The sequence below is a fragment of the Myotis lucifugus genome, unplaced genomic scaffold, assembly GCF_000147115.1.
Source record: "Myotis lucifugus unplaced genomic scaffold, Myoluc2.0 scaffold_194, whole genome shotgun sequence".
NCBI lineage: Eukaryota > Metazoa > Chordata > Mammalia > Chiroptera > Vespertilionidae > Myotis > Myotis lucifugus.
The window spans coordinates 542509-568715 of NW_005871242.1; the positions used below are offsets into that span (position 1 = coordinate 542509).

Consider the following 26207-nt stretch of genomic DNA (forward strand, 5'->3'; position numbering starts at 1 on the left):
AGGCAGGAAGGAAAGCTTTCATAAGTGGCAAGAGCAGGGAGTGTGGGGAAGGGGAAGAGGCCAGAGCTATTAGGGAAAAGGTATTTGCCTAATGAAATTGAAAACACACCCAAGTTCCTGAAGTACTCTATATCAGATTAAATATATTCTAAAAATATCATCTTTTTGCTCAAAATGTACCTTAGAGTTCAACCCGCTAACTACCACCTACTGTAAATATGTCTTCCTAAGGCATGGCCCAGGAGTGAAGGCTACAGGGTAGAGTGGAAGAAACACGTGCTATAAAAGTCAGGCAGAACAGCGTTCATATCCTATTTCTTCCATTTACAACTATGGGACCTTGGATAATTAATATCCTGGCCAATCTAAGCCCCTTGCTCTTTATCTGTAAGATTGAAACACGAAGGTTAGAGAGATAACAGGTATAAGGCTGAGTTGCCATTGTAAGTTAATAAATATTCATTCCCTGGCCATAAACAGCTTCAGTATCTTTAACAGGGATAATAACACTATCTACATCATAGGGATATTTTGCAGATTAAATACAACCTTAACACAGTGTGTAGCATATAGTTTTAATAGTAACGGCACTAACTGTCTTGTGCAGGAGGCAATGTTCTATGAAACTTTACATACAGCACCTGGTTTATCACTCAGTAAGTATCTGTATTAGATTGAGAATATTACTGCTGCATTGCTCATAATTGCAAATATCCAGAAACAGCCAAACTGTGCATTGCAGCGAACTAGATAATGAAACCAAGGTACTAGTACACAAGGATGTCTATGTGGCTGTCACAGAGAATGAGAGAGCTCTGTGCATGGTGATGAAGAGCTCCAGGTTACTTCTTTTAAAGATGTAGAAAAATGTGTGATACTTTTTTGTATAAACAGATATGGATGGATGGTGAATGAATGAATGAATGAATGCTAACACTGACATAACAGCATTTTTTATTTGTTTATTTTTAAAGTTTCACAGTAGTTAAATAGTTAAGAGATAGAAGGTGGTAAAGAGGGAGTAAATGGTGGTCAAAAGAGACCTGACTTGGGGTGATGCACACACAATACAACATATACATGATGTATTCTAGAACTGTATACCTGAAACCTATATAATTTTATTAACCAATGTCTCCTCAATAAATTCAATTTAAAAAGTTGTAGTGGCTATACCTTATCCATTTCCTGCTACTCAGTTAGCAAAATGTAGAATGTCACATGCTTATGCTCACCTTTATAAGTTTTGAGATTTTTTTTTTCTGAAAAGGATACCAAACTACTATGTTTTCTTGAATAATCCTAGATAAATATTTTGGTGTTATCTAGGAATCTGGATGATCCTTTCAGTTTTATTTGGAAGTTTAGTACTTAGAGGCTATCAATTATGAGATTTTCAACAGTAATGCAAAGGATCGGTAAATTTTCTGGGGAAGGTTCAGGTGGCAACCAATCGATGTTTCTCTCTATATATAAATATCAATAAGAATGTCTAAAAGTTTTTTTAAAAGAGAAATTATAAAAAGAAATGAAGTAAATTCAGAGTGACAGATATGGTCAATACTATGACCACTGTGAAGATTTCAGTTTCATGCATATGTCAAGACTCATCAAATACTACCAGTATAAATGAAGTATGTTCTTTACTAATAAAAATGCTTGAGAAATGATTCAAAATTTTTAAAAAAATATGTATTCCTTACCACAAATTCTTATACAACTTTGTGGAATGTTTCTTGAGTGTTACAGAAATTCAGTTATGGAATATTTTCACAATTGAAGCTTACAAATTGCATATTATACAACGACATGGGTATTCTTTTTCACACAAGCATCCGCTAGCCTTTTTCACCTGGTCAGAGAAGACAGGTGGTAAGTGGCACTTGCAAGACAGGTGGTGGAGTTTGCAAGAGATCAGACTAAAATGGTGTGAGGCAAACAGGAAAGGTGAGTTCAACATAACATTTCATGCAAATCCTGAACCCATTACATCCTAAAGGTGTCAAGCCTGTAGAGTTCTGATTGTAGTTCTGACCCTCACTTCCCTGTCTAATTTTAGGCAAACCTAATTTTAAAATGCCTTTTTGTGCCTCACTTTCCCCACCTGTGCAATGGAGTACTTACATTACTAAATTAAATAATTAATAGGAATGTGAAGAAGTGTCATACTTTTTGGTGGTTAGAGCCATCGTGTCACACCTCAGTTTGAAGAGAGTGCATGATTACTACCTTTTGAAAGGTTGGCTGTTCATCTGCAATTGAGATTTCATTACCATGGAGGGAGGCATACCGTTTAGCAGTGTTTTGCACTTGTCCTTAAGATGCCCGAAGAATGATTGTAAAAACAGGTCTGTGGGAAAAGTTTTCCTGCATTTGACTAGAAAGTATGATCCATACTACTTAGTGCCTTTATGGTATAAGCCTAGTAAGTAACCTAGTACATTTGAAGTAAAAACTAAATTTAGATTCTAATAAGCCTGTGATCCTTAATTTGATTAATTATATGCTTTTTAATGAAGTGTTTGATCACTTGCAAGCATCTGTACATACATGTATATACACATACATATTGTAATTCAAATGTAATTCAAATGATCAAGTAGAAACTCTATAGGGGTCAAGTTTATTAAAGGATCAAGGAGACAACTCTATTTTTGGAATTAGCATACCTATCTAATTCCAAGTATTAACTTATACTTCTTTCTGCTTAGTTTTATTGGGACTGATCAGTTTGATTTTCTTGAAGTTTTTTTCTTGCAACATCTAAGATTTAAAATTTTTAAGACAACTTGCTCCCAATTCGTATTTATGTAAGATCTTTACATGAAAGTGTTTCTGTGTCATTAAGTTACCCTAATTTGATGTACATAGTTTCCAAATCCATTTTGAAATTTAATATTTGTTAATAACTGAAATGTTTTGTCTACTTGGTATGTAGTCTCATGGCAGGCTAGATAAAATCCTGACAGCTCATTAAGCCCACGTGCAGCCAGACAGCAGTGAGTCACATAACCCTGTGGCTGTTAACACAAGCAAACTGGCATTTGACTAAAGCCCTGGGACCAAATGAGTGCATAACGTCTTGTCTTAAATGAATTTCTCACAGCAGTGTGAAGGAGGCAAGACTTACGGGTCAATTTTGAACAGCCTTACTTGCATTTGATTTTTAAAAACCAGAGACTCAAGGAAAGTACTAAACCAAAATCTCTATTTGGCTTTTTGTTTTCCATAGTTTTCACTTTGCTTTTCATAATTTTATTTTCTTTTACTGATAGGCTTTTATAAGGGGATATGGCACTGTAACAGTTTGGTCATTGTACAAATTGCTTAATGTTTTTCTACTACAGCCTTTTATTTCACAAGTTTCTGAAGTATGAATTACAATTTTTTACCAACTTAACCTTAAATGCTATTGAACTGCTTTAAATTTATATAAGCAAAGCATCGTGAAGTGCAGAGAAAATGAAAAATGTGTTTTTCACAGGATCTACACTGTGAACTAAACTAAGCCTACTTTTTTATGACTTCATTGTGATATGTTGGTGACAAATATATATGTAAGTAAGAATTTTTATAAAATGACCAGCAAGATACCTGTCAAGTTGCCTGTTCACTGACCACATAAAACACTGGTTCTTTGCAAAGACATGACCAAAGGTGTCCTGTTCAATCTGCTCCACCAGAACAGTGTGGCAAAAGAGGTGGAAAGAGAAGCAAGAAAGCTCTGTCCCCAAACTCCAAAATAAGATGCACCTGCCTCTGTGTTATCAGAGAAATAAAACTGAAACAGATGAACACCAGACAAACAAATCTCTAATCCTAAAAAGGAGTAAATCCCCAAGTGGGAAACCTGTTCTTCATCCATCAGACAAATCAGGTAGAACAGCATTTCTAGGCCGTTACCCTTGGGTCAACTTGGCACTTACAAAATGACTTAACTAATTAGTCTAATATCGCTTCTGTTCCACATGGTTGTAGCTGCCTAATTACCCAACTCAAAAATGTTCACCCAACCCCCACATGCCAAGCCCCTCCACAGCTCTATTTCCTTAAACAATTTTCCCACAATATTCAGTGACACCACCGCATGTTAAAAACAAGTACTGGTATGGGGGTATGGAAGAGACCCCAAGGTTCTGGGACATTTTTTCCCTAGAAACTTTTAAGGAACAGAACTAAAACTTCTGATAGTCCTAAAGAAGTATGCAAATCAGAGTAGAGAAAATAACTTTGGTTTCTGAAATGCTCTTAATCATCGGTTTAAAAATCTGTAGCAAATGGAGAAATAGCCAAACAAAAAGCATGTTTTTGCCCCAGAAGGTTATGATTTGGACTGGAGCCTGGGTCAGGCAAACCACAGGACTGGCCACATTCTACGTAAACACAGCCTGCACAGTAAGGGGCGCTAGGGTTCTGTAGACAATTTCTTTTGTCAGACTACCTCCGTTCAAGTCCTCCTGATTTAAAATTTCTCTTGGGTGGAATAAAAAGCATGCAAGAGACAGCAATGCCATGAATAAAACAAACCAAAGCAGTGGACTAGTTTGAGGAAGTAGCACTGGTGAGCGCCTCCTGAGATGGAGCTGGGCACAGTGCTTACATGTTAGAAGCATTTCGTTAAAGCGGTTTAGTTTGCCCTATAACCGCAGGGAGCTGTTGCTGGGCCACTGGACTGATTTCTTCTGTTTTCTGGCCTCTTTTTACAGGTCCTTCAGAATGAGCTTTTGGTAAAGGAGAAAAAAAGAGACCCAAAGGAACTGAGAATCTAAGCAGCATCAAAGGTACAGAGACCATCCAAAAAAGGCATATCTTGTTATCTGTGTTTTGTTTTGCTTTTAATATATGGAACAACACCAAATGAGGGGGGGAAACACTATTTGGGGGCAGAAAAAAAATTACCTGGAAGAATAAGAATAGGACAGATGATTTAATGAGAATATCAGGGATTAGAAAATGTTACAGCTCTAGCAATAAATTCTCTAGGGCAGATTTCTTTAGCTCTGAAGTCTTATTCATTTTCTATAGTGTAGCTCATATACCTTTTGGTCTTTGCAAAGAACCAAAATAATTTCTATCATTTTGAACAAATTTAAAACCAACAACAACAAGTATCCTAACAAACAGGAATTGGTTCTATTCTGTTAAGCTTCCTATCAAGACCCACCTGGGAATGAGGTTTAAGATCAACTCACCCACCTGATATATGTCCAGCCAAGGGCTTATCACACGCCTGCCCAGCGCTGTGCTAGAAACCATGGTGAAGAAACAGTAAATGATATCTAATCCTTGTTCTCAAGGAGTTTCTAATCTAAGTGGAAGGAACTATGTAATACACAAAAGAGTCCAAGAGTACTAAATCTCAATAATGGCCACCCCATCCATTTGTGAATCAAGCCAGAAATCTGTCATTCTTCCTTTCCTTACATCCATCAATGAGCAGGTTCCGTTGATCTACATAAAATGTGGATCATTTATCTTTCCACCTGTCTGTATCACACGGCCACCTTTCCTGTCCAAGAAACCTTCATCTCTTACCTACAAACACCTCCTGATTGATCGCCCTGCTTCCCTTCTGCAGTGCGAACAATGGAATGGAGAGTGATCCTTTTAAAAAGCTCCCTAAACCTCACCATGACTTCCCATTTTCACAGGATACAACCCAAGCACCCTAGTTTTACTGGGGGTCCTGCCTCACCTGGCTTCAGCTTACCTTTCCAACTCCTTCCCTCCATTCCCCATCTCCACGACCCCAACTCCTCCTTACTCACTTGGTTAGGACCCTGGCCTTCTTTCAGTTCTTTATATGCTAAGCTCTTGGCTGTCCCTGGCCTCTGTGCTTGCTATTCCTCTATATGGCATATGCTTCCTCTGGCCAGCTCCCTCTCATCTGCCATGGACATCTGCTGTTTCTGCCTGCCCAGCACTATGATAAAAGAACACCTCTTTTGTTCTTTAAATCATCTCTCTCCTCTTCTTACTCCATGTAGTTAGGCTTAAATTGGCAACTTCCCCTTATCCCCACCCAGGGCCATGCAATGTAGGCATGTGACTTGGGCTTTCCATGCCCTTGGCCACAGGGATAGATACATAACTCCAGCCAAGCCTATCATGGTTAAGCCCAGGAGGTTTTGCTGGAAATACAGGCATGCCATAGGGCCAGATGATGGGTAATGGTACTACATACCAAGCGGAGGCTATGCCATGGCAAAAAAGGCTTGGCCATGGGCTCTACTGCCCTCTAATTCAGTCCTGGGGGACAATTATCTCTAGTGCATCAGGGTCAAGATGAAGAAGATGCAGGACAAGGAATAAAGTCACCAATCCTGGCTCAGCCAATTACTAGCTATATGACCTTGGGAAAATTAATTAACTATTGTAGTTCTCAATTTCCCCATCTGTAACACATTGGTCTTAAGTTTTTCAAAGTGCTTTCAAATAATTGAAGGGAGAGGAAAGCAAACTATCACCTCCAACGACCAAAATGTCCACAGGATCCTCTAACCCTCTCCTATTGACCCAGATGAATTTATCAACTCAGCTAGGTGACACCTAAAACCCTGGAAAATAAGATGCACAACTGGGCTGAAGAAGCTGCAGCAAAATAAGGCACCATAAAGACAGGTTCCACAGAGGTCCAATTCAGTTTTACACAGCACACTCTCCTGGGATCACGTGGAGACTGTGATCAAGTCAAACTGGTAGTGTTTTTAACCAGACACTGCTATAGATACAATAGTGAACTAAAAGTCAGACTGAATTTCCAAGTGTTAAAATATATAAACAAAAAACATTACTGACTATATAATGTTGTAACCCAACTAGAGGCCCGGTGCATGAAAATTCATGCACTGGGGGGGGGGGGGGGTCCCTCAGCCTGGCCTGTGCTCTCTCATAGTCTGGGACCCCTTGGGGGATGTCCACCTGCTGGCTTATGCCCACTCCCTGGGGGATCAGGCCTAAGCTGGCAGTCAGACATCCTTCTGGCAGCCCAGGAGCCCTCAGGGAATATCCACCTGCCAGCTTAGGCCTGCTCCCCGGAGGATTGGGCCTAAGCCCTGGGGAGCGGGCCTAAGCTGCAGTCAGACATCCTAGCGCTGCTGAGGAGACAGGAGAGGCTCCCGCCACCACCCCTGTGCTCGCAGCCGTCAGCCTGGCTTGTGGCTGAGCGGAGCTCCCCCTGTAGGAGCACACTGACCACCAGGAGACAGCTCCTGCATTGAGCGTCTGCCCCCTGGTGGTCAGTGCACATCATAGCGACCAGTCGTTCCTGGTCATTCCGCCATTAGGGTCAACTTGCATATTACCCTTTTATTATATAGGATGCCATCCCAATAAATTTAATAAAAGAAAAAATAACATTACAGAGTTGAATTTGTTGATAGAATCATAATGTGCGGTGTTTACTGTCTGGGAGGACAAAGATGCTGGATAACATAGTACACACACACACACACACACAGGCACCCTAAAACCCAAGGCTGCTTTCCAGTGAACCAGTTCCCTAGCTAGAGGTCAAATGTGACCTACAGGCAAGACCTCCTCTGCCTGCTTTAATCAATAGCCAAACCTCCAGAATTGATCCTAAACCTGGTAATACCTGCAGAATGTGAAGGAGAGTTCTAGAATTTGCCAAATTGTGACACCACAAAAAGGATTAATTCATTCACATTCACAGTTCTTTCACAGTTAAGTTAGAGGTATTATTTTAAGCATTGTGTCATTGTCAAAACTTTTAAACAAAGGCATTTAAGACATTTAGTCCAAACTAAAAATAAATTCAGGCTCTGAGTTAGTACCCCAAGTCTATCATTCAAGTAACTTTTATCCATTCTTAAAATTCTCTTGACTAAAGAGTCATTATAATAACTATGCTTTCATTAAATGTTTACAATGTACCAGGCACTGAGCTGAGCATTTAACATAGGGAATCATTTAATTATCAAAAAGGCCTCACGAAACAGGTTTTACCCCATTTTACCAATGAGGAAACTGAAGCTCAGAGAATGAATGAATGCACTTGCTCCAAATCAAGTCACCACTGAGTGGGACTCAGACCCTGGTATGTCAGGTTCCATTGTAAAGGCAGGATTTCTTCCAAACTGGTTTATGGTAGAATATTTTCAAGTGCTTTATACTTGTTCTATTGTTAACTTATATAACTAACAAGGATCAAACCTCTCACTGCACTAACTCCAATTGGTCAAAAGGTGTATCAGTAAATCAAGGCAGAATACACCTGGCCGAAAAGCCCAAGGAATTATTTTAAATGGGAAGGGGAGGGGAGAGGAGGGGAGGAGAGGGAAGGGAAGGAAAAAAGAAAAGCAGATGTCATCTTCTGCTCAAAAAAAAAAAAAAGAATATGTAACAGCTTCCCAACTCAGAGTAAAAGCCAACAACTCCACAATTGTGCTTGGAAAGCATTTGGCACATAGAAGGCCCTCAACAAATATTTGTTGAATGCATAATAAATTATCAGAGCCACTATATTCTTTCTGCTTTAATGTGAAGATGCTTATGTTTTCAGGGAAATAAAACACTGTGGTATTAAATAAACTGAAGAAACAGAAGCTTGTCTTTAGGAAAATCACTGAGCTCCAAGCTCAGATGAGATTTTTTTTTTTTTAAAGGACTCAAGTGTGCCCCAATTAGAACAAAATGAACTAAGACTGCTTCATAATGTTAGTTCTGGAGAACATGAAAAACTGCTGCACGTGGTTTAGTCTGTTTCCCCTACACATTCATAATTGTAATATTTTAAAAAGCAGTGGAGCTAAAGTGGATACCTGAGTATTTGTGGAACTGGGTCTTTATTTTCTCTTACCTGACAGTTTCATTTGCAAAATGAGGTTAGACTACAAGATTTCTAAGATTCTTCTTGGCTCTGACATTCTATTATTATATCACAATCTCCAACTTAATGTACAAAAGAACTGAGATAATAATTATCTACATTACAAATGAATGTGATTTTAGAACTCAATTTATGACAAAACCCCCAAGAATTTAAAGCAGTGGTTCTCAACCTTGGCTGCATAGTAGAATCACCTGGGAATCTTTTTAAAATCCTGATTTCTGGGCCTCATCCTCCAGAAATTCTGTTTCTTTGTTACTAATGTTGTGGCCCCACCCCATAACAAAGAAACAGAATTTCCAGAGGATGGGGCCCAGAAATCAGAATTTTAAAAAGATTCCCAGGTGATTCTAATGTGCAGCCAAGGTTGAGAACCACTGACTTAAAGGATCTTTCATTTGAACAGTTACACAATTCACCTGATGGCCAATTCCTATAATCCAAGTCTTCCAAATGCAAGCATTTAATCTTAAGTATCTAAGTAGAGACCTAGTCTCTGTCCAAATACTACATCTAAACAGACAGTTGGTTAACTTTTTCAAACAACTCTGTGAGAAAGCACTTTCTTATTTTAAAGTAAAAATCTGCAATTCTGCAAATTTCTCCTCTACATTCTTTGGAGAAAGACAGAATAAATGTAATCCTTTTCCATAGTCAGTTTCTCTTCAGATCATATTTCTTATTCCAAATACTTAAAGACAACTCTTCCATCCACTAAGTCAGTGGTTCCATCCACTAAGTCAGTGGTTCTCAACATTAAAATCACCTGGGAATCTTTTTAAAATCCTGATTTCTGGGCCCAGGTGATTCTAATGTGCAGCCAAGGTTGAGAACCACTGCACTAAATCTTCTTTCTAGGATCCCTCATGACATCACATGATTTTCTTACCACTCAGCTACCTAACTGTTCTTTGATTATTAAATGTCTCTCTGAAAAAGTGACACCCAGAATCAAATATAATAATTCTCACAGAATGTAATTGTTTCAGAAAATAGTAGCACTGCTTTTGGCATTTACATAAAATCAACCTTACAGTATCATTTTAACAATTAAATAAGATAATGAGTGCAAAGTCTTAGCACAATGCTAGGCATATAGTACTCAATAAATGGTTGTTGCTGATGTATTTGCTGTATGAAAAAAAATACAACTTATAATAATATTTCATTAGTATTAGCACCTTATCTCCCCAATCAAGCTGTAAGCTCTAGTTCTCCATTACACTGAAAGATTTGCCTTAGGGATAATTAGCTGTTTTCCCCTTTACTTAGAGTTGGGCAGAGAAATAAAGTATTGGGCTCAATTTAAATTGAAGATCCATCAGAAATCAGGATAAAGCCAATTCTGAAATTAAGGCAAATTAATGGCAAACAGGATGTGATTTATTTAAGGAGTTAATTTATACTCAAGTTTCCAGGACACACAAGCAATCCATACTCTTTACCCCTTAATCATACAGTTTAAAGATGCGTGGCTGAGATATGCTGAGGGAATCCACCTGGCACAGACTTTAAGAAATTAAGCTCTAGACCAGGGGTGGGCAAACTTTTTGACTCGAGGGCCACAATGGGTTCTTAAACTGGACCGGAGGGCCGGAACAAAAGCATGGATGGAGTGTTTGTGTGAACTAATATAAATTCAAAGTAAACATCATTACATAAAAGGGTACGGTCTTTTTTTTTTTTTAGTTTTATTCATTTCAAGCCGGCCGGATCCGGCCCACGGGCCGTAGTTTGCCCACGGCTGCTCTAGAATCAGTGTCTAGAGTTCAAATCCAAGATCCACAGTTTACCCACTGTGTGACCTGGAGCAAAATACTAAACCTCTCTGGTCTCTCTGGTTCTCCATCTGTAAAATGTGAGTTATGACAGTACCTACTTAACTAATGGGAGTTTGTGGAAATCAAATGAAAATAGATGTGAAGTGTGCCTGGGATAGTGCTTCTCACCTTTCAAAACTTAGTGAATTTACAGTTATAACTACTAACCAGAAGTTATCTAAAGAGCAAATTATCCTAAATAATTTTGCTAAAACATTATTTGAAAGTCTCAGGCACTGTTAATTTACGTAGACCTTCACCTCTGATAGCCATTGCTAAAGTCAATCAACAGCTTTTTATGTGTTTTACATATTTATAATTGTTTTCCATAATTATCCATTTATTTTTAGGGTAGGTTTTTTAAAATTAATGCAAAACTGATATTCTAATTTTAATATTTAACTAACCATAAATGCTATCTCTAAAGCACATAGTGTGTTTATATTCACAGCCAATGATGAAATAAAAGTACAAACAAACTATGCTTATTAGACCTCCAACTGCTCTGCATGTGGATCTGCACCGTCCGATACAGAAGCCACAGGGGGTCCTCTGGCCCCTGAACTATGGCAGATGTGCTGTGCATATAAAATAAATGCCAGGTTTCTAGGACTCAGTATGAAAAAAAATGCACATTATCTCATTAATAATCTTTATACTAATTACATATTGAGATGACAATATCTTGGATATATTGGGCTATAAAATTATTTAAATTAATTTCACCTGTTTCTTTTTTACTTTTTTAAAGTAGCTACTAGAAAATGAAAAACCATATATAAAACTCACATATTTCTATTAGCACTAATATAGATGACCCTAAAAAATGTGCCTCATGAAAATTATATTCAGGATAAGAGATATGATCTAAATTATAGCAGAAACTAAATGAAGGACTTACATGATTTTCAGAGTTTATATATGCAATGTGGATTCATCAGTTGCAACAAATGTACCACTCTCGTGGGGGTTGCTGATAATGGAGGAGGCGATGAATGTGTGTGGGAAGGGGTAAGTGGAAAATCTCTGTACTGTCTTCTCAATTTTGCTGTGACCCTAAAACTGCTCTTAAAAAATACAATCTTTAAAAGAAAGAAAGACGTCATCGTTGTTGTAAGTGTGTGGATGGAGTGCACCCCAGGCCCATGAATATTGGTGCAGAACTAGGGACTGCCTTAGTTGAAAGATGAACAGAAACCATACCAAAAAAATGATTTATTTAAAGCAAGGGTGGGGAATATCTAGACTGAGAGCCATATAAGGCCCACAAAATTGTTTGGTCTGGCCCTGCCAAGGCATTAGGGGTGAGTTAATTAAACATTTGACCCAAATATAGCAGGCTAATTTTGTATGGCCCACAAATGATGTTATAAATATCCAAATCACCGCTGATTTAAAGGCTCATACAAAAGAAAACGTTTTAATTTTTTATGGAGATAGGAAGATAAAACTCGTTGAAAATATAAACTGCATTAACAAAAATTAGTGTTTATAATTGTAAACTCAATTATTTTAGCTGTTTTAAACAAAACCAAAGTTCTTCTGAACGGGAATCATGCTACCATATGAAGAATCATTCCTTTTCTCCTCTTTACCGTCTTTCCTATCAGCACACAGGCTGTTATTTTCCCCATTTTAAAGGCCCTCTTGACTTCACTTTCCCTTCAGCTATGTTTCTCACCTTCCCTTTACAGTAAAAATCCTTGAAATAAGTGTCCACATTTGATGTTTTCACTTCTCTACTCCTTTTCTCTTGAAGCCTCACCAATCAACTTTTGGTCCACACTACTCCACTAACACTGCTGCTGCCAGGCTCACCAATGACCTCCCCATTGCTAAATCCCTATGGAAATTCTTGACCCTTGGTTTTCCTCCTCCCTCATTAGCTGCTTTTTCTCATTCTCCTTTACTGGTTCCATCTCATCTCCCCAACCCAGTGTGGAAGTAGCCCAGGTTGTTGGTCCCGAACCTTTTTCCATCTACACTCACTCCTTGGTGAATTTCCTCCAGTCTTCATATTCTGACAACTCCCAAATGTTTATCTCCAGCCCACACCCCTCCTCTGAAATCCATACTAATATATACAACTGCCCACTGGACATCTCTAAAACTGAGCTCCTGACCTTTCCCCCTGAATCAGCTTTTCCCTATAGGTGTTAGTTAATGCAGTTCCATCCTTCATGCTGCACAGGCCATAACTCACATCTCACATTCAGTCAATCCGGAAATCTTTCCCACGCTTCCTTCATAATGTACCACTATGTCCGAGCCATCACCATCCCTCACGTAGCTCACTACAGCCTCCTAACTGGTTTCCCTATTTTTGCCCTTGCCCACTTAAGTCTAGTCTTATGAGACACAGTAATGTGTTCTCTCAAAACATAAGCAGTATCATGCCACATCCTTATTTAAAACTCTCCATCAGCTGCTCTGCTCACTCTATACACAAGCCAAAGCCCTTTCAATAGCCTACAAGACCAGAGGCCTACAGGGTGGGTGTCTGCTCTTCTCCCTGCTCACCATATTCCGTCACCCTGGTCATGCAGTTCCTGGAAGGCGGAAGCCTGCCTCAGCCTCAGGAATTCGCACTTGCTGTGCCCTCTTCCTGAAGCACTCTTCCCAGCACAGGCACATGACCTCCCTTCCCCTTCTTCAGGCCTTTCATCCCATGTCACCTCAGTGAGGCCATCCTTGACCACTGTCTATAAGTGCAATTCCCCCCATTCCTAACCTCCCTCCTCTCCCCTCTGCTGTATTTTCCCCCAAAGTACTTCATATACACAAACACACATACACAGAGTCTGTCTCACCTTGCAAGAGTAATATTTTGTGTGTTTGTCTATTTTGTTGACTGCTATGTATTCCCAGTACTTAAAATAATGCCTGGTACATTGGAGGCACTCAATAAATATATGTTTAATAAACATATGGATAAATGAGAGAGGACAGTGACACAGAGCTGTATATGATCTATGATAGTAGATCATGCAGTGTTTTTAAAGGGTTATATTTTACCGGGGCACTTCGTATGCATATACATATTCAGATATTGCAGAAAAAACAAAGCAGGTCCCATTCGATAATAAAATTAACATCATACAAAACCTGAATAATTATAAAGCAATAAGTCTCTAAATTGAGAGATGCTCTAAAATAACTCCAAGGTACCAGGATCTCTCAAAATCTTTGATCTTGCTTCACCAGAGCACACTGAAAGGATGGTCTCAAGTGACGGCTTTGGCAGCACACATACTAAAATTGGAACAATACAGAGAAGATTAGCATGGGCCCTGCACAAGGATGACACATATACTCATGAAGTGTTCCATATTAAAAACAAAACAAAACACACACACACACACACACACACACACACACACACACAAAAGAAAGGAAAAATGGTCTCAATATATCCATCCTACCTGAAGCAGGGAAAGTCACCAGGTCAATATTATGGACTTTGATTTTCCAAAAACGATAGAGAAATTATGACACAATGTACAGAGTACTTAATGTTTTAATGATGTATAAAATCTAGGTGTGACCTACTTTCAGTGAACCTCTGGACTCAAGCGTGAGAGAAGAAAACATGGAGTTGTTAGACTATAATAATGCGTACACTCAATGAACAGACATATTTTCATAAACCACATTTTAAAAGAACTTAAAATTATCGTCCAGGTAAAAGGAAAGCCAAGTGATTTCAAAAAACAGTTAGAAACAGAAATAAATTATTCAGGAGGGAAGTAACTCCACACACAGTCGTGATAGGAGGCAGATAATAGGCAAATGTAATTTAAAACAAAAATGGAAAGAGTGTCCTCATTCCTCTACTTCATAATATTAATTCGCACACGCTATTATCAGGTTTGCTTTTGTTTCTGAAGTTATGCATACAGTAGAAGCTCTTTCCCAACCTCCAATTAGCCGATCCAGGATGCACAGTCACCCTGTAAATCATCCCAGCTGATGCCCATTATTATTCCATGCTCACAGCCACTAATCAAGACACTGGCAAACTCATGGAATTCTGCTCCTACCACTGAGCTCATAGTTACCAAGAATCGGTGTGTTTGCTCCCAAACTGATTTGTGGCGGTTGTTTGTACTGAAATTATGTAATTTCATTAAATGTTATATAAAATAACTATATATATAATAAGAGTCGTTTCCGTGAAAGTTAAGTGGAATGCTTGAGAAACAAGACATTAAATGGCTATCAGATAATTCTACCAACAATGGTTTATTTTTAAATTGTGTTTACTAAATAGAGGCAAAATACAAATTATAACTTATTTGTCACATATAGATTCATGATGCAAACATCCCTATATACATCAAGAAATTATCATTATCCTTTTAACTTCCCTGTGAACCTTCTTGATATATAATGATTTTATAGATTAAAATATTGTCTCACTGAATCGCAGATATATTTATTTTAGCAGTGCTTCTGAAAATTTGGCTTTAATTACTCTGAGCCTATTTAGTTCTTTGAAATATATAAATTGTTTTATATATAAATAAAATGAAAATATATTTCAAGTAAATATATATTTACTTAAGCTCCAGATTTAGAATATTGTGCTGTTTCATTTGACTTTTTTTCCCCAAACAGGACCCATCAACACAAGAGACAGTCAACTGACATTCAAACAACACAAGGAAGGTGGGAAGAAATGAATCAAGAATGAAAAAAATAAGATAAAATCAAAGGAATGAATAAAACAGTTCTCTAAAACCGTTAGATCACATCAGGCAAACACAGCCCAAGTCTTTATCTGCTCTATCAGATACCTCTGCCAGAAATTCACAGTAACATATTAGTCTTATCTTTGTGCCCTAGGCTGTCATTCCCAAGAAAGCTCTGATGAAAGTCACACACCTGGAGCTCTACAAGCAGCCCATGAGCACTATCTGCAAAGTAGGGAGAATTCCACTTTCCAAAAACAGTAGATGCAACGAACCCCACAGTGAAGCCAACAGCAAAAAATGATTAGGCCAGAAATCCTACTGACTAAAAACTCCACCCCACTGCAAGACAAGACTAAACGTTAGAGCGCCTACCTCCCCTGTCCACACATTCTCAGCAGGGTTCCTGGGCTTAGCTACTAAACAGCCTGAGATGTTTAACTCACTCACTGAACAAACATTTATTGTGCCAAAGCACCACACAAAATACAAGAATTTTCTTCTTGTCTTCCACACTGTATACCTACAGGCAATCAAAGTATAGGGTACAAGAAAGATCAGTTTTACCATTTAATAGCTGTGTGACTTTAGGACAGTGGTTCTCAACCTTCCTAATGCCACAACCCTTTAATACAGTTCCTCATGTTGTGGTGACCCCCAACCATAAAATTATTTTCGTTGCTACTTCATAACTGTAATTTTGCTACTGTTATGAATCGTAATGTAAATATCTGATATGCAGGATGTATTTAGGCAACCCTGTGAAAGGGTCGTTCGACCCACAGGTTGAGAACCGCTGCTTTAAGAATAGAAATAATCCCCCTTCCACCCGGGTAAGCATAACCTACCACCCAGGTCACACTTAGTGTTCACTTACTAGTTGACTGTTTCCTTACTGCAGGCACTGTTCTAAGCCCTTCGTAACCATTAAGCATTAGTGAGGTATTCTACTGGGTAAAGAGGCAGTTCAACAGAGACATTAAAGTACCTTCCCAAAGGGCCACAGCTCGAAGGTGGCAGAGCCAGGATGCCACTCAGACTGTCAGAGTCAAGGCACACTCTAACCACTACACTGCACTGCTGCTCCTTGGTGACAGAGTATCCTTTAAGACAGGGGTGGGGAACCTTTTTCCTGCCAAGGGCCATTTGGATATTTATAATATCATTTGAGGGCCATACAAAATTATCAACTTAAAAATTAGCCTGCTATATTTGGTCAAACATTTAATTAACTCACCCCTAATGCCTTGGCAGAGCCAGACCAAATGATTTCTCGGGCTGCCGGACATTCCCCACCTCGCCTTTAAGAGGACAGGCAACTGAGTCTCCCTCCCCTGTTAAAATGAGCTGGCCCAACCTCACATTTATCAAATTCTTTAGGAGACCATGAAAAACAACCCAAAACAAGAAAGTGTAAGGGTTATACCTGGTATAAAATGCCATCTATTTTGTTTTCCATGCCTTCTTTTCCCCATAGGCTTTCATGGAGATGTTTGTGGCTATGGGAGGCCTCCAAGGATTCAATAGTGATAAAAGCAAAACAAAAAAACATGAACAGGGAGGAAAAGAGGAGGGAGGAATACGCTCAAGAGTGTGCTGGCAACCTTATGACTTGGAAATATTTGTGAATCTGGTTTAAAATATTTTTAATTTTTACTTTTCAAATACAATTTACTTTCAATAATATTTTGTATTGGTTTCAGGTGTACAGCATAGTGGTTAGATATTTATATAACTTATGAAGTGATCCCCCTGATAAGTTTAATACTCAATTGGCACCACATATTCCCTATGCTATACTTTATATCCCCATGACTATTTTGTAACTACAAATTTGTACTTCTTAATCCCTTCACCTCTTTCTCCCTGAACACGCCCGATCTCGTCTGGTTTAAATTTTTGTAGTAGAACCATGTCTACTACCTGAGGGGATGGGAAGAGCATTTGGGTTGCCTTGGATCAAGAGCAGTAGCTGTGGTAAGCAAAGTTGCCAGACTGGCTGGGTAGGCTCTTTGTAATCACCCTCAGTGAGGCATGTTTGTCACCTGGAAACCACTCCCACTAAAGAGGTCTAATTAAGTTCTAGGGGCAACCACTAAAAGGTCATTATTATCACCAGTTTAGATCAGTTTCTCAGGTGATCTCAATCACCTGGGGGTGATTATGAAACGTGCTACCTCAGAACTACTGAACCTGAACCTGAACCTTCAGGCGGCCCTAGAAATCTAAAACCAGCTGATCCTTGTTTGGGAAACACTATTTAGATCATAAATTATGGGACCTAAAAAGATCACGAGGTGTCTTCTAGGTGGGTGTCCTCTCCCTTTTAAACAGTTCTCTTGTCTAATTCAGGAGGAAAGCACTATTTTCTATGCATAAAAGTCTGAAAAGAGAAGACTTCCAAAGTTTCCTTTCAATACACAGAAAGGTCTCAAATCCTCTGAGCGCTACAATCCTCCCAAGTAGCTTAGCTTAAATCCATCCTTTTTTCCCAACCCATAATAAAAGGGATGATATTCATTACACAAATCATTTTACAAATCATTTTGTCGACTGACTTCAGCAAATATGTGAGGCCCTATACATGTGTTAAGCCCTCTCGTGTTAAGATAAAGAACCTCACTTTTACTTCAAAGGATAGGAATATGAATGTGAAAAGATAATCCATAAAAGTTTATCTAATAATAAAGTTGTATACAGAATACATAAGGAACTTTCACAATTCAATAATAAAAAGACAAATAACCCAATTTAAAAAGACAACCTAATTTTTTAAAAAGGTCAAAGGATCTGAAAAGATGTTTCTCCAAATAAGATATTCAAAGAGCCAACAAGCATATGTAGAGAAGCTCAACATCACTGGGTAAATGCAAAACCTCAATAAGATATCACTCCATACCCACTGAGATGGCTATCTACCCTTCAGTATGTGCCCAAGAGAAATGAAAGCATATATCCCACAAAAACCTGTACATGAATGCTCACAGGAACATTATTTCTAATAGCCAAAAAGTGGAAACAACCCATCATCTACTGAATTAGTAAATAAAATGTGACCTGTCTATTCAATTAATATTATTCAGCAATAAAAAGGAATGAAGTACTAATACATGCTACAACATGGATGAGTGTTGAAAACATGCTAAATGAAAGAAGCCAGTCACAAAAGGCCACATATTATATGATTCCATTTATATGATAAATGCAGCATAGGCAAATCCATAGAGACAGAAAGTAGATTAGGGGTTACCTGGGTCAGAAGATGGGAGCAATAGTGAGATTAGAAAGTGACAGTTTATGTGTCCAAAGTTTGTCCCGGGGTGATGAAAGTTGACTATGAGGATGAATGCACAATTTTCTAAAAATCACTGAATGTATACTCTAAGTGGATGAGTTGTGTGGTATGTAAATTTTATCTCAATAAAGTTGTTTTAAACAAGAATGACCCCCCCCCCAAAAAAAAGAATCCTATTTAACCTCTATGAGCCTCAATTTCATCTTCTGAAAACAGGGATACTACCTATCTTACAATATTGTAAAGAAGATATAAGAAGATATAAATTTACATACATACACACACACACACACACACACACACACACAGTGCTTCACACAGTGTGTCTGGTACATAATAAATACTGAATTCATGTTATTCCTCAGCTCTTCCTATTCCCACATTTTTGCATTGTTATGTTTTGATATCATTGTGTCTTCACCACAAGTTACAACACTCAAAACTGGAATGTATTCCAACAAAGGCCTAAATATGAGAATTCTCTCATGTTTTCACACATACTAAACTCAAGGCTATTCCTAAATGTCTGACCTGGAGAAACTCCAGAGTCTGCATATGTGGCTGTCTATCTCCAAGATCTGTCACTAAAAAGTATTTGGAGATAGGCTCTAGGCCGGTAGCTCAATTGGTTAGATCGTCATCCTGACACCAAGGTTATGGGTTTAATCCCTGATACAAGAATCAACCAATGACTGCATAAATTAGTGGAATAACGACTTGATGTTTCTGTCTCTTTTCCTATCTCTCTAAAGTCATTTTTTTAAAAAAACATTTTTAAGTATTTGGAGATAAAGGATAAGATTTGTTTTCTCCATTCCTCATCTTAGTGTGTCCTCCTATCCCCAACCGTGGTGCAGAAGCACCTCTACAACCATGTATTTTTAAAACACTGAAAATCCATTGGCCCTCCAAGACTGCTATGCAGGGGTCCCAGGAAAGACCTTAGCCCTTAGCTATCCAGTACTACCCACCTGGATATTCTTTGTGACGCTATCCAGATTCAAAGGGGCTTGAATCTATGGAACTATCCGTAAGTTGCAACAAAAAAGGTGGACTACGTACGACATTCTCACCATCTCTTTAAGTTCTCAAACAATTCACAGCCATCTCTTGAATTGACATAATAGTAGATTCTCAGCCAGACACGGAAGTTTTTCCATTTAATCGAAAGCTGTTCTTCCATCTTGCTGAGTATTGTCAACTGTGTACTACCCATTTCACAATTTTCTTTTTTCAGGAGAGGTCCTACCTTCGAATACATTTTCTTTTTCTATTCACTTTCAATGCTTTTACTTCCACTTTATATGCATTAAATCTCATGCCTCCATACACTCTCGCTGCTTTTGTACTTATCAGACATGATGGGGTAAATGTGTGCCAAACTCAAAACTTAGCAAAGCCCAATTGGTAAACACACCATAAGCAACCAGATAGTCAAGTGGAAATTGACTGCCCAGGACAACCAATGACATCTATTAAAGCATTTTTGCTCTAGCGCTGTGCTGTCAAATATATTGGCCACTGACCATGTGAGGCTACTTAAATTCATTGAAATTAAATAAAATTTAAAATTCAGTTCTTAAATCTCCCTAACCCACTAAATGTGCTCTCAATAGCTACCTGAGCCTACTGACTATCATACTGGACAGCACAGAGCATGAGGTTTCACTGAACAATACTGACTTAGAGTAACTTCATATAAAAGTTTGTAAGTTCCGAGTTCTTAGGCACAGTAGTTTTACTATTTACAGATCATGAGGTTTATCTCTCAGAAGTAAGATCCAAGTGCCTCTGAATGTTCTTGGCAGATTTTCTTAGTGGTTAGTGTACAAGGTTTTTGGAGCTTAACCCAGAGCTTGGCACATGGCAAGTACTTAATATTTGCTGAATGAGTTCATGAAGAGCATATTAATGTCTGTGTTGCGGTTTCTGCTCTGATTTACTTATAGATATTAGCTAAAGAGAAGTGATGGGATTTGTTTTCCTATACCGGAGATTTCTATAGGGAAAAGTAAGCCTCGGCAGGTGGGGTAGGAAGCTCAAGGACCCTTCAGAGCCACAGAAATGAAGCTAAAAAAACATAAACCGCTGCCACAAAGAAACTCATATTCAAATGAAAAGTTTCAGAACCAAGGAAACATCTTGCTGCTTCTTCCAACACCCACTACTTGTAGCTTTTCGAGCCATGAAGGGAAGGTCGATGGAAGATCACAGAGCCTGCAGCCATTTCTCAGTATTTTCCCTGTAAAACCTGTGCTAGAGAATGATTTAATCACACAAAAGCAGCGATCATCTCTTGCATTGTCTGTGCTGCTCACTGACACCTCGGTCTCCACTTGCATTGGTGTCCTATGACTCAATCTAAACTGTGCCTATCAAATAACTTCTTGGAAAATAACTGTTGTTGAAAACTGAAATTCAAAGGAGCATGTCAATTTTCATATACAGAGAAAAGCAGTTCTATGGGCCTTTAACCAATAATCTCCTGAAGCCCAACAAAAGAAGCTACATCTGCTTCTATTGAAGTTTTTCTACCCCCTTGTTCACAGACCAAACAGCCATAGGAAGAACCAAGCTGCTCCACTTCTATAATTCACGTTTCCTTAGCAAAAGTCTGGGGACAGAAGGCAAGAGAAGCAGGGAGCAGCTGCTGCCTGATCTTCTTATGAATGGCCCCCACTCATTCCCCATTCTCCTCCTTATTGTTTCAGACTCCTTTTCTCAACAACTGAAGTCCCAGCCCATTGGGTGGGGGAGGGGGGACAAGGAAAAGCAGCCTTCTCTGTGTCAACAACTACAGTTGTAGAAAAGTGGAGACCACTTCTGTGAGGTGATGTAATTAGAAGTTAAAATAGTTAAGCCTTACATTCTATTTTAAATTGTTAATCTGCTTTATTCTGAATTCCAATTAATTATTTATAACTGTTTGGAAATCCTTACATGTGGTCCTACATTGATCCCTGTAGAAAATTATACAAGTTCTATCTCTTGAGCCAAAGAGCAATATTTGTCCCACTATGTGAGCCAACAGATATAAAAAATAACGGTTGTTGATGGATTAGTCATTCAATTTCAGATTCCAAGACCCACAGAATCTAAATATTAGAACCAAAAAGCTCAGTTTCTGCAACACACAATGCTAACTTGGAGAGCATAAAAACAGAATGGTGGGTAAGGAAATTGGACTGCCCACATTTCCACTCGGCTCTGCCACTTACCATCTATGTTATGTAACCTCTCCAGACTTCAGAATAGAGATTACAGTACTGACCTCATGGGGTTGTCATGGGGAATAGAGGGAGGTAATCTGTGTTAAAGCACATAGTAAAATCTCAATAAAGATTAGGTGTGCTTGTAACAATGCATCATACCTGAAAGCATTACTTAAACATGCCCCAAAAGTTAGGACTTAAGGTTAAACTTAAAGGAAAATGCTTCCCAGACAACCCACATGAAAATACTATGTAAAATAAGTGCCCCAGGCTCAGGTCAAAATGTTGACCTTCCCACTAAATCCCAAACTCCAATAGTAAACTTTTTAAAATATCCATGAACATGGCCCGGCTGGCATGGCTCAGTGGTTGAGCATCAACCTATGAACCAGGAGGTCATAGTTTGATTCCCAGTCAGGGCACATGCCTGGGCTGTGGCTCAATCCCCAGTACGGGGTGTGCAGGAGGCAGCCAATCAATGAGTCTCTCTCATTATTGATGTTTCTATCTCTTTCCCTTTTCTTTCCTCTCTGAAACAAGAAAAATAATTTTTTAAATAAAAATATATAAAAAATAAAATATCCATGAAAGTGTACAAATTATTCATCTGATTTGTAGCCAGAGAAAAAGGAGTTTAAAATTAGATGGTTGTTCACAGTTAAGCAGGCCCCCGGCCAGGGCCTGGGTCTCATGTGAAGATGGGGGAGAGGAGCTGGTGACTCCTTCACACCATAGGTGCCCTCCAGAGAGAAAATGCTTCACCACCTCTGTGCCCTGAAGTGTCAACAAAGTCCCTGCCCGCTTGGCACCAATGGGCCCCAGTTTGTTGACCTTCTGGGCCCAGTGAAAAACAGAGACTGCAGGCTCATGTGCTATTTTTATATAAATAAGATAATATAAGCAAAGGTTAGTTATTAATGATCTGAGTCACACCTTATTTTTGAATGAGGCATGAAAATCTGTTAATTTGGATTTAGGTTAACTTGTTAATTGCATGCTGCAAATTATCCTTTTTCTCCACTATAACCTGCAACAGTGGTTGGCATTGTCACTGCAACCCACACTACACTAGTAAATTTGGAGAGTGTGGAAAATGTCCCGGGAAGATGATCTTATAACTCGGAAACACAGGAAAGGTACAAAGGCAAAAATAATGCCACCGCTGAAGTTCTCTCCAGCAAATCTCTGAGCCCGCATACAATATCGGACACAACACGAGCTGTTGAGACGGGGACACCCTGAACAAATGCTCTGGAGAATTTCATCTGGATCCTGTACTCCCCTAAAGTAAGGTTAGGCTGGTTTAATTGTAAAAGAACTCAGGACGAAGGGAGAGGCAGTATTCAGGGTGAAACCACCTCCACTCGTAGCAAAGGGAAGCCAAGGACAGCTCTGCTTGGCCCAGACTGCAGGGGAAACCTGGAATGTTGAGAACCCTCAAAGCAGCAGTGATCGGAGGTTCGGCTGGACCCCAGCCTTCCATGAGCCTGATTTACATCCCCAGGTAAACAGATTTTGGTCGCCTACTGATCACCAGATTACTTTTCACAAACTGCTTACACCTCAATCATGTTTGAATTCATTTCTAAACATTAGGAAGGATCGCATTCCATTACTCACCTCCTAATCCAACCCAAGCCCAAAGAAATGCTCTTTTCATAATTGCCAAATGACAACATTACCTCAGGTAAACCTCAAACAAACCAGTCTGGAGGCCAAAGCACACACACACAGTAACGTTCACACGGTTTTTGCTTCAGCACTTCTTAACCAGGACTAAGATCAGCCCCTTGTCACACACACTAGGGTCTTAGTTTTTGAAGAACATGTGGCAAATGACTCCAGAATTTCTGAAGGAAAAATAAATCACCTCTAAAAGTAGTAATGCCCTGGATGTATTTTTTTAACGTAATGCCAGGCTAAATCCCGCTCACATATTTTCAAGCAGGGACAGTGAACAAATGTATCAACATTTTAGAAAGCAAATAGAGCCGTTCATGGAAAGTAACTCCAAATTTTTCTTTTTCAATGAGCTGATTTTCTTTTTTATCTCATTTTTAATTCCAAATCCCCAAGACTGACTATCCTATAAGGATTTCCAAGGTATCCCATGTATTTAAGCAAAATAGAACCTCTTGAGTACAATGTGCATCGTAAAGTATGTATTATTCTTTGGTCACAAATAAAGTGAACAGTACCAACAAAACTTTTCTTAAAGCCAACATACATTCAGATTTTTGAATCAAGCTTCTTATGCTTTCATTTTTTTAAAAAACATTCTACTCTGGAATTTCACCTTAAAATAAAGTTATTTTAGCTTTGCAGCTTTAATCACTTTCCCACACTCAATGGCCAAGAAAAAAGTGCTGATCTGTTCACAGAACATACAAACTGAGAGATATTCAGAATGTGAAGTAAGAATGTATCCCTGGGTAAGTAATGCATATACATGTTTAGGCATGAAACCATAAAGTGCTAGATCCAGAAGGCTCTGAGAGCGCATCTACCCAATCCCCTCATCCTGTAGAGAACATTTTAGCTGCAGAGGTTCAATGATTTGCCCAGGAGAGTGGCAAAAACTCACCCAGTCAATGACCAAACCTATAAACCAGGTGTCCTACCTACTAGTCCAAGTGCTTTCCATGGTACCACTCTGCTCCGTTTAGCACAAAAAGGATACATTAGTGAAATATCTACCAAACCAGGCAGAAATCATACAGGGTGGGGCAAAAGTAGGTTTACAGTTGTGAATATGCAAAACAGCTTTATTGTATTATCTTTTATTAATTACTGTATTATTTTCTGTATGAACTGTAAACCTACTTTTGCCCCACACCCTATATTTGAAACATGATTTGTGGATGGATATATGAAAGCTGTAGAAGGACATGCACCCAACCACTAAAAATTGGTTGGGAAGATGTAAATTCATTTTGCAGTCTTGCTGGTTCTGCTGAGTATGTTGCATTTTTTAAGTGCCAAAGAGGAATTCACTGACTTTTTAAAATACCTCTTGATTTGTAAATTAAAAAACACACCAATTAGTAAAAAAAAAAAGGATGATAAAGTATTTCTTGGAAGAGGAGAGAGAGTGGGTGTCCTTTCTTTCAGCAAGGAACATCCTCCCCCCACTCCCCAAAAGCCAGCCAAACCTTCCCCTTGAAGATGCAGCTCAACTGCCAGCTCCTCTCAGAGGACTTCCCAGCCCTTAGGCCAGAACCTCTGCTTCCTCTGGGTTCCTCCGTCATAACCTCTGCAAAAGTCTCTCCGAGGAGAGAACGAGCTCCTTGACAGCAGACGTCCTGCCTCGCTCACCTGGCTATGGGGCTGTGCAAAGTCCTTTGCACATATCATATTCAATTACAGCTAATGAACTGAAGCATTTGTTCCCAGAATCCCACTTAGAGTAATTTTCCAGATCTCCCTCGTCCCCGCACCGACACCTGCACCGGCTCAATAGTTATTCCGGAGTGGAAATCCTGGATCCCACCGTCGGGCAAACCGGTCTCTGGAAAATGAAATCGTAATGACCACGGTATCCTCTGCCTACTTACACCCTGTTTAACACCCTTCACCGTCCGGGGGGGCGGTAAAACGAAACGTGTATTATTTAAGTCGCCGACAACATGCTGAAGCCAGGTCCTCTAAAGGGTCGTCTTTTTCTTTTTAAATCTCAGAACAGCATTTGCCAGCCACAACGCATAGCTGAAAACAACGGATAACCTGAAATGCATGTGGAAAAGAATGAAACGTCTTGAAAAGCTACCGGGGATAGGAGACCGAATAATCGTCCGTTGTCTCTCAGCGCAAGTTTGTGGATTTTTTTCTTCCCGACAGAGAAACGTGAGAGCCCCTGGATCCAAGAGCTGGCCCGCGGAGGACCACCGGCACCTGGGGTCCGGCCCGGGGCTCTGCTTCTGACCATGAAGCAAGAACGGGCGCCCAGGACTCCCTCCCGGCCGGGCTCTCCGAGCGGAGGGTGCATTACCCCCCGCCCGCCCGCCACAAAGTTGACCCCTCTCGGCTTCCAACAAACACAAAGGAAGAAGGAGCAAAAGGAGAGCCGCTTCCAGACCCTGCCCCGAAGGCACGAGCGCGAGTGGCCCGGGGACCCCGGAGACCTGGGGAGCGACAAAGCCCCCCGAACCCGACCCGACCGGCCCGCGAGCACCGCGCGGCCCCACACGCCCGGCCCGGGGTCTCGCTCACCGCGGCACTTCTTCCTTCCATCTTCCATCGCCCGCGCCGGGCCCGCCGCCGGCCGGGAGCCTCAGGGCGCGACTGCGGGCGGGCGGGCGGCACAGGCGCGCTCCGGTCGGGCTCCCGGGACTGCCGACG

The 26207-nt window shown here is 39.8% G+C and overlaps 1 protein-coding gene and 1 non-coding gene across 3 annotated transcripts in view; one reads left to right on the forward strand and one right to left on the reverse strand.

The window, feature by feature from the left end:
• The window catches only part of PSD3 (pleckstrin and Sec7 domain containing 3), a 414114-nt gene that overhangs the window by 323321 nt on the left and 64586 nt on the right, over window positions 1-26207 (reverse strand). Inside the window, exon 1 of one of the 2 annotated variants that reach the window (XM_023760800.1) lies at window positions 26079-26190. The exons of the other annotated variant lie outside the window; for it this stretch is intronic. Coding sequence (XP_023616568.1) covers window positions 26079-26099 — 21 coding nt within the window. The 5' untranslated portion in view covers window positions 26100-26190. Of the gene's footprint in view, window positions 1-26078; window positions 26191-26207 lie in introns of those variants that run through there. 2 annotated transcript variants of the gene reach the window in all.
• LOC111827624 lies at window positions 13900-14006 on the forward strand. Its single transcript, XR_002831250.1, has one exon. It is a non-coding gene; the product is annotated as a U6 spliceosomal RNA (small nuclear RNA).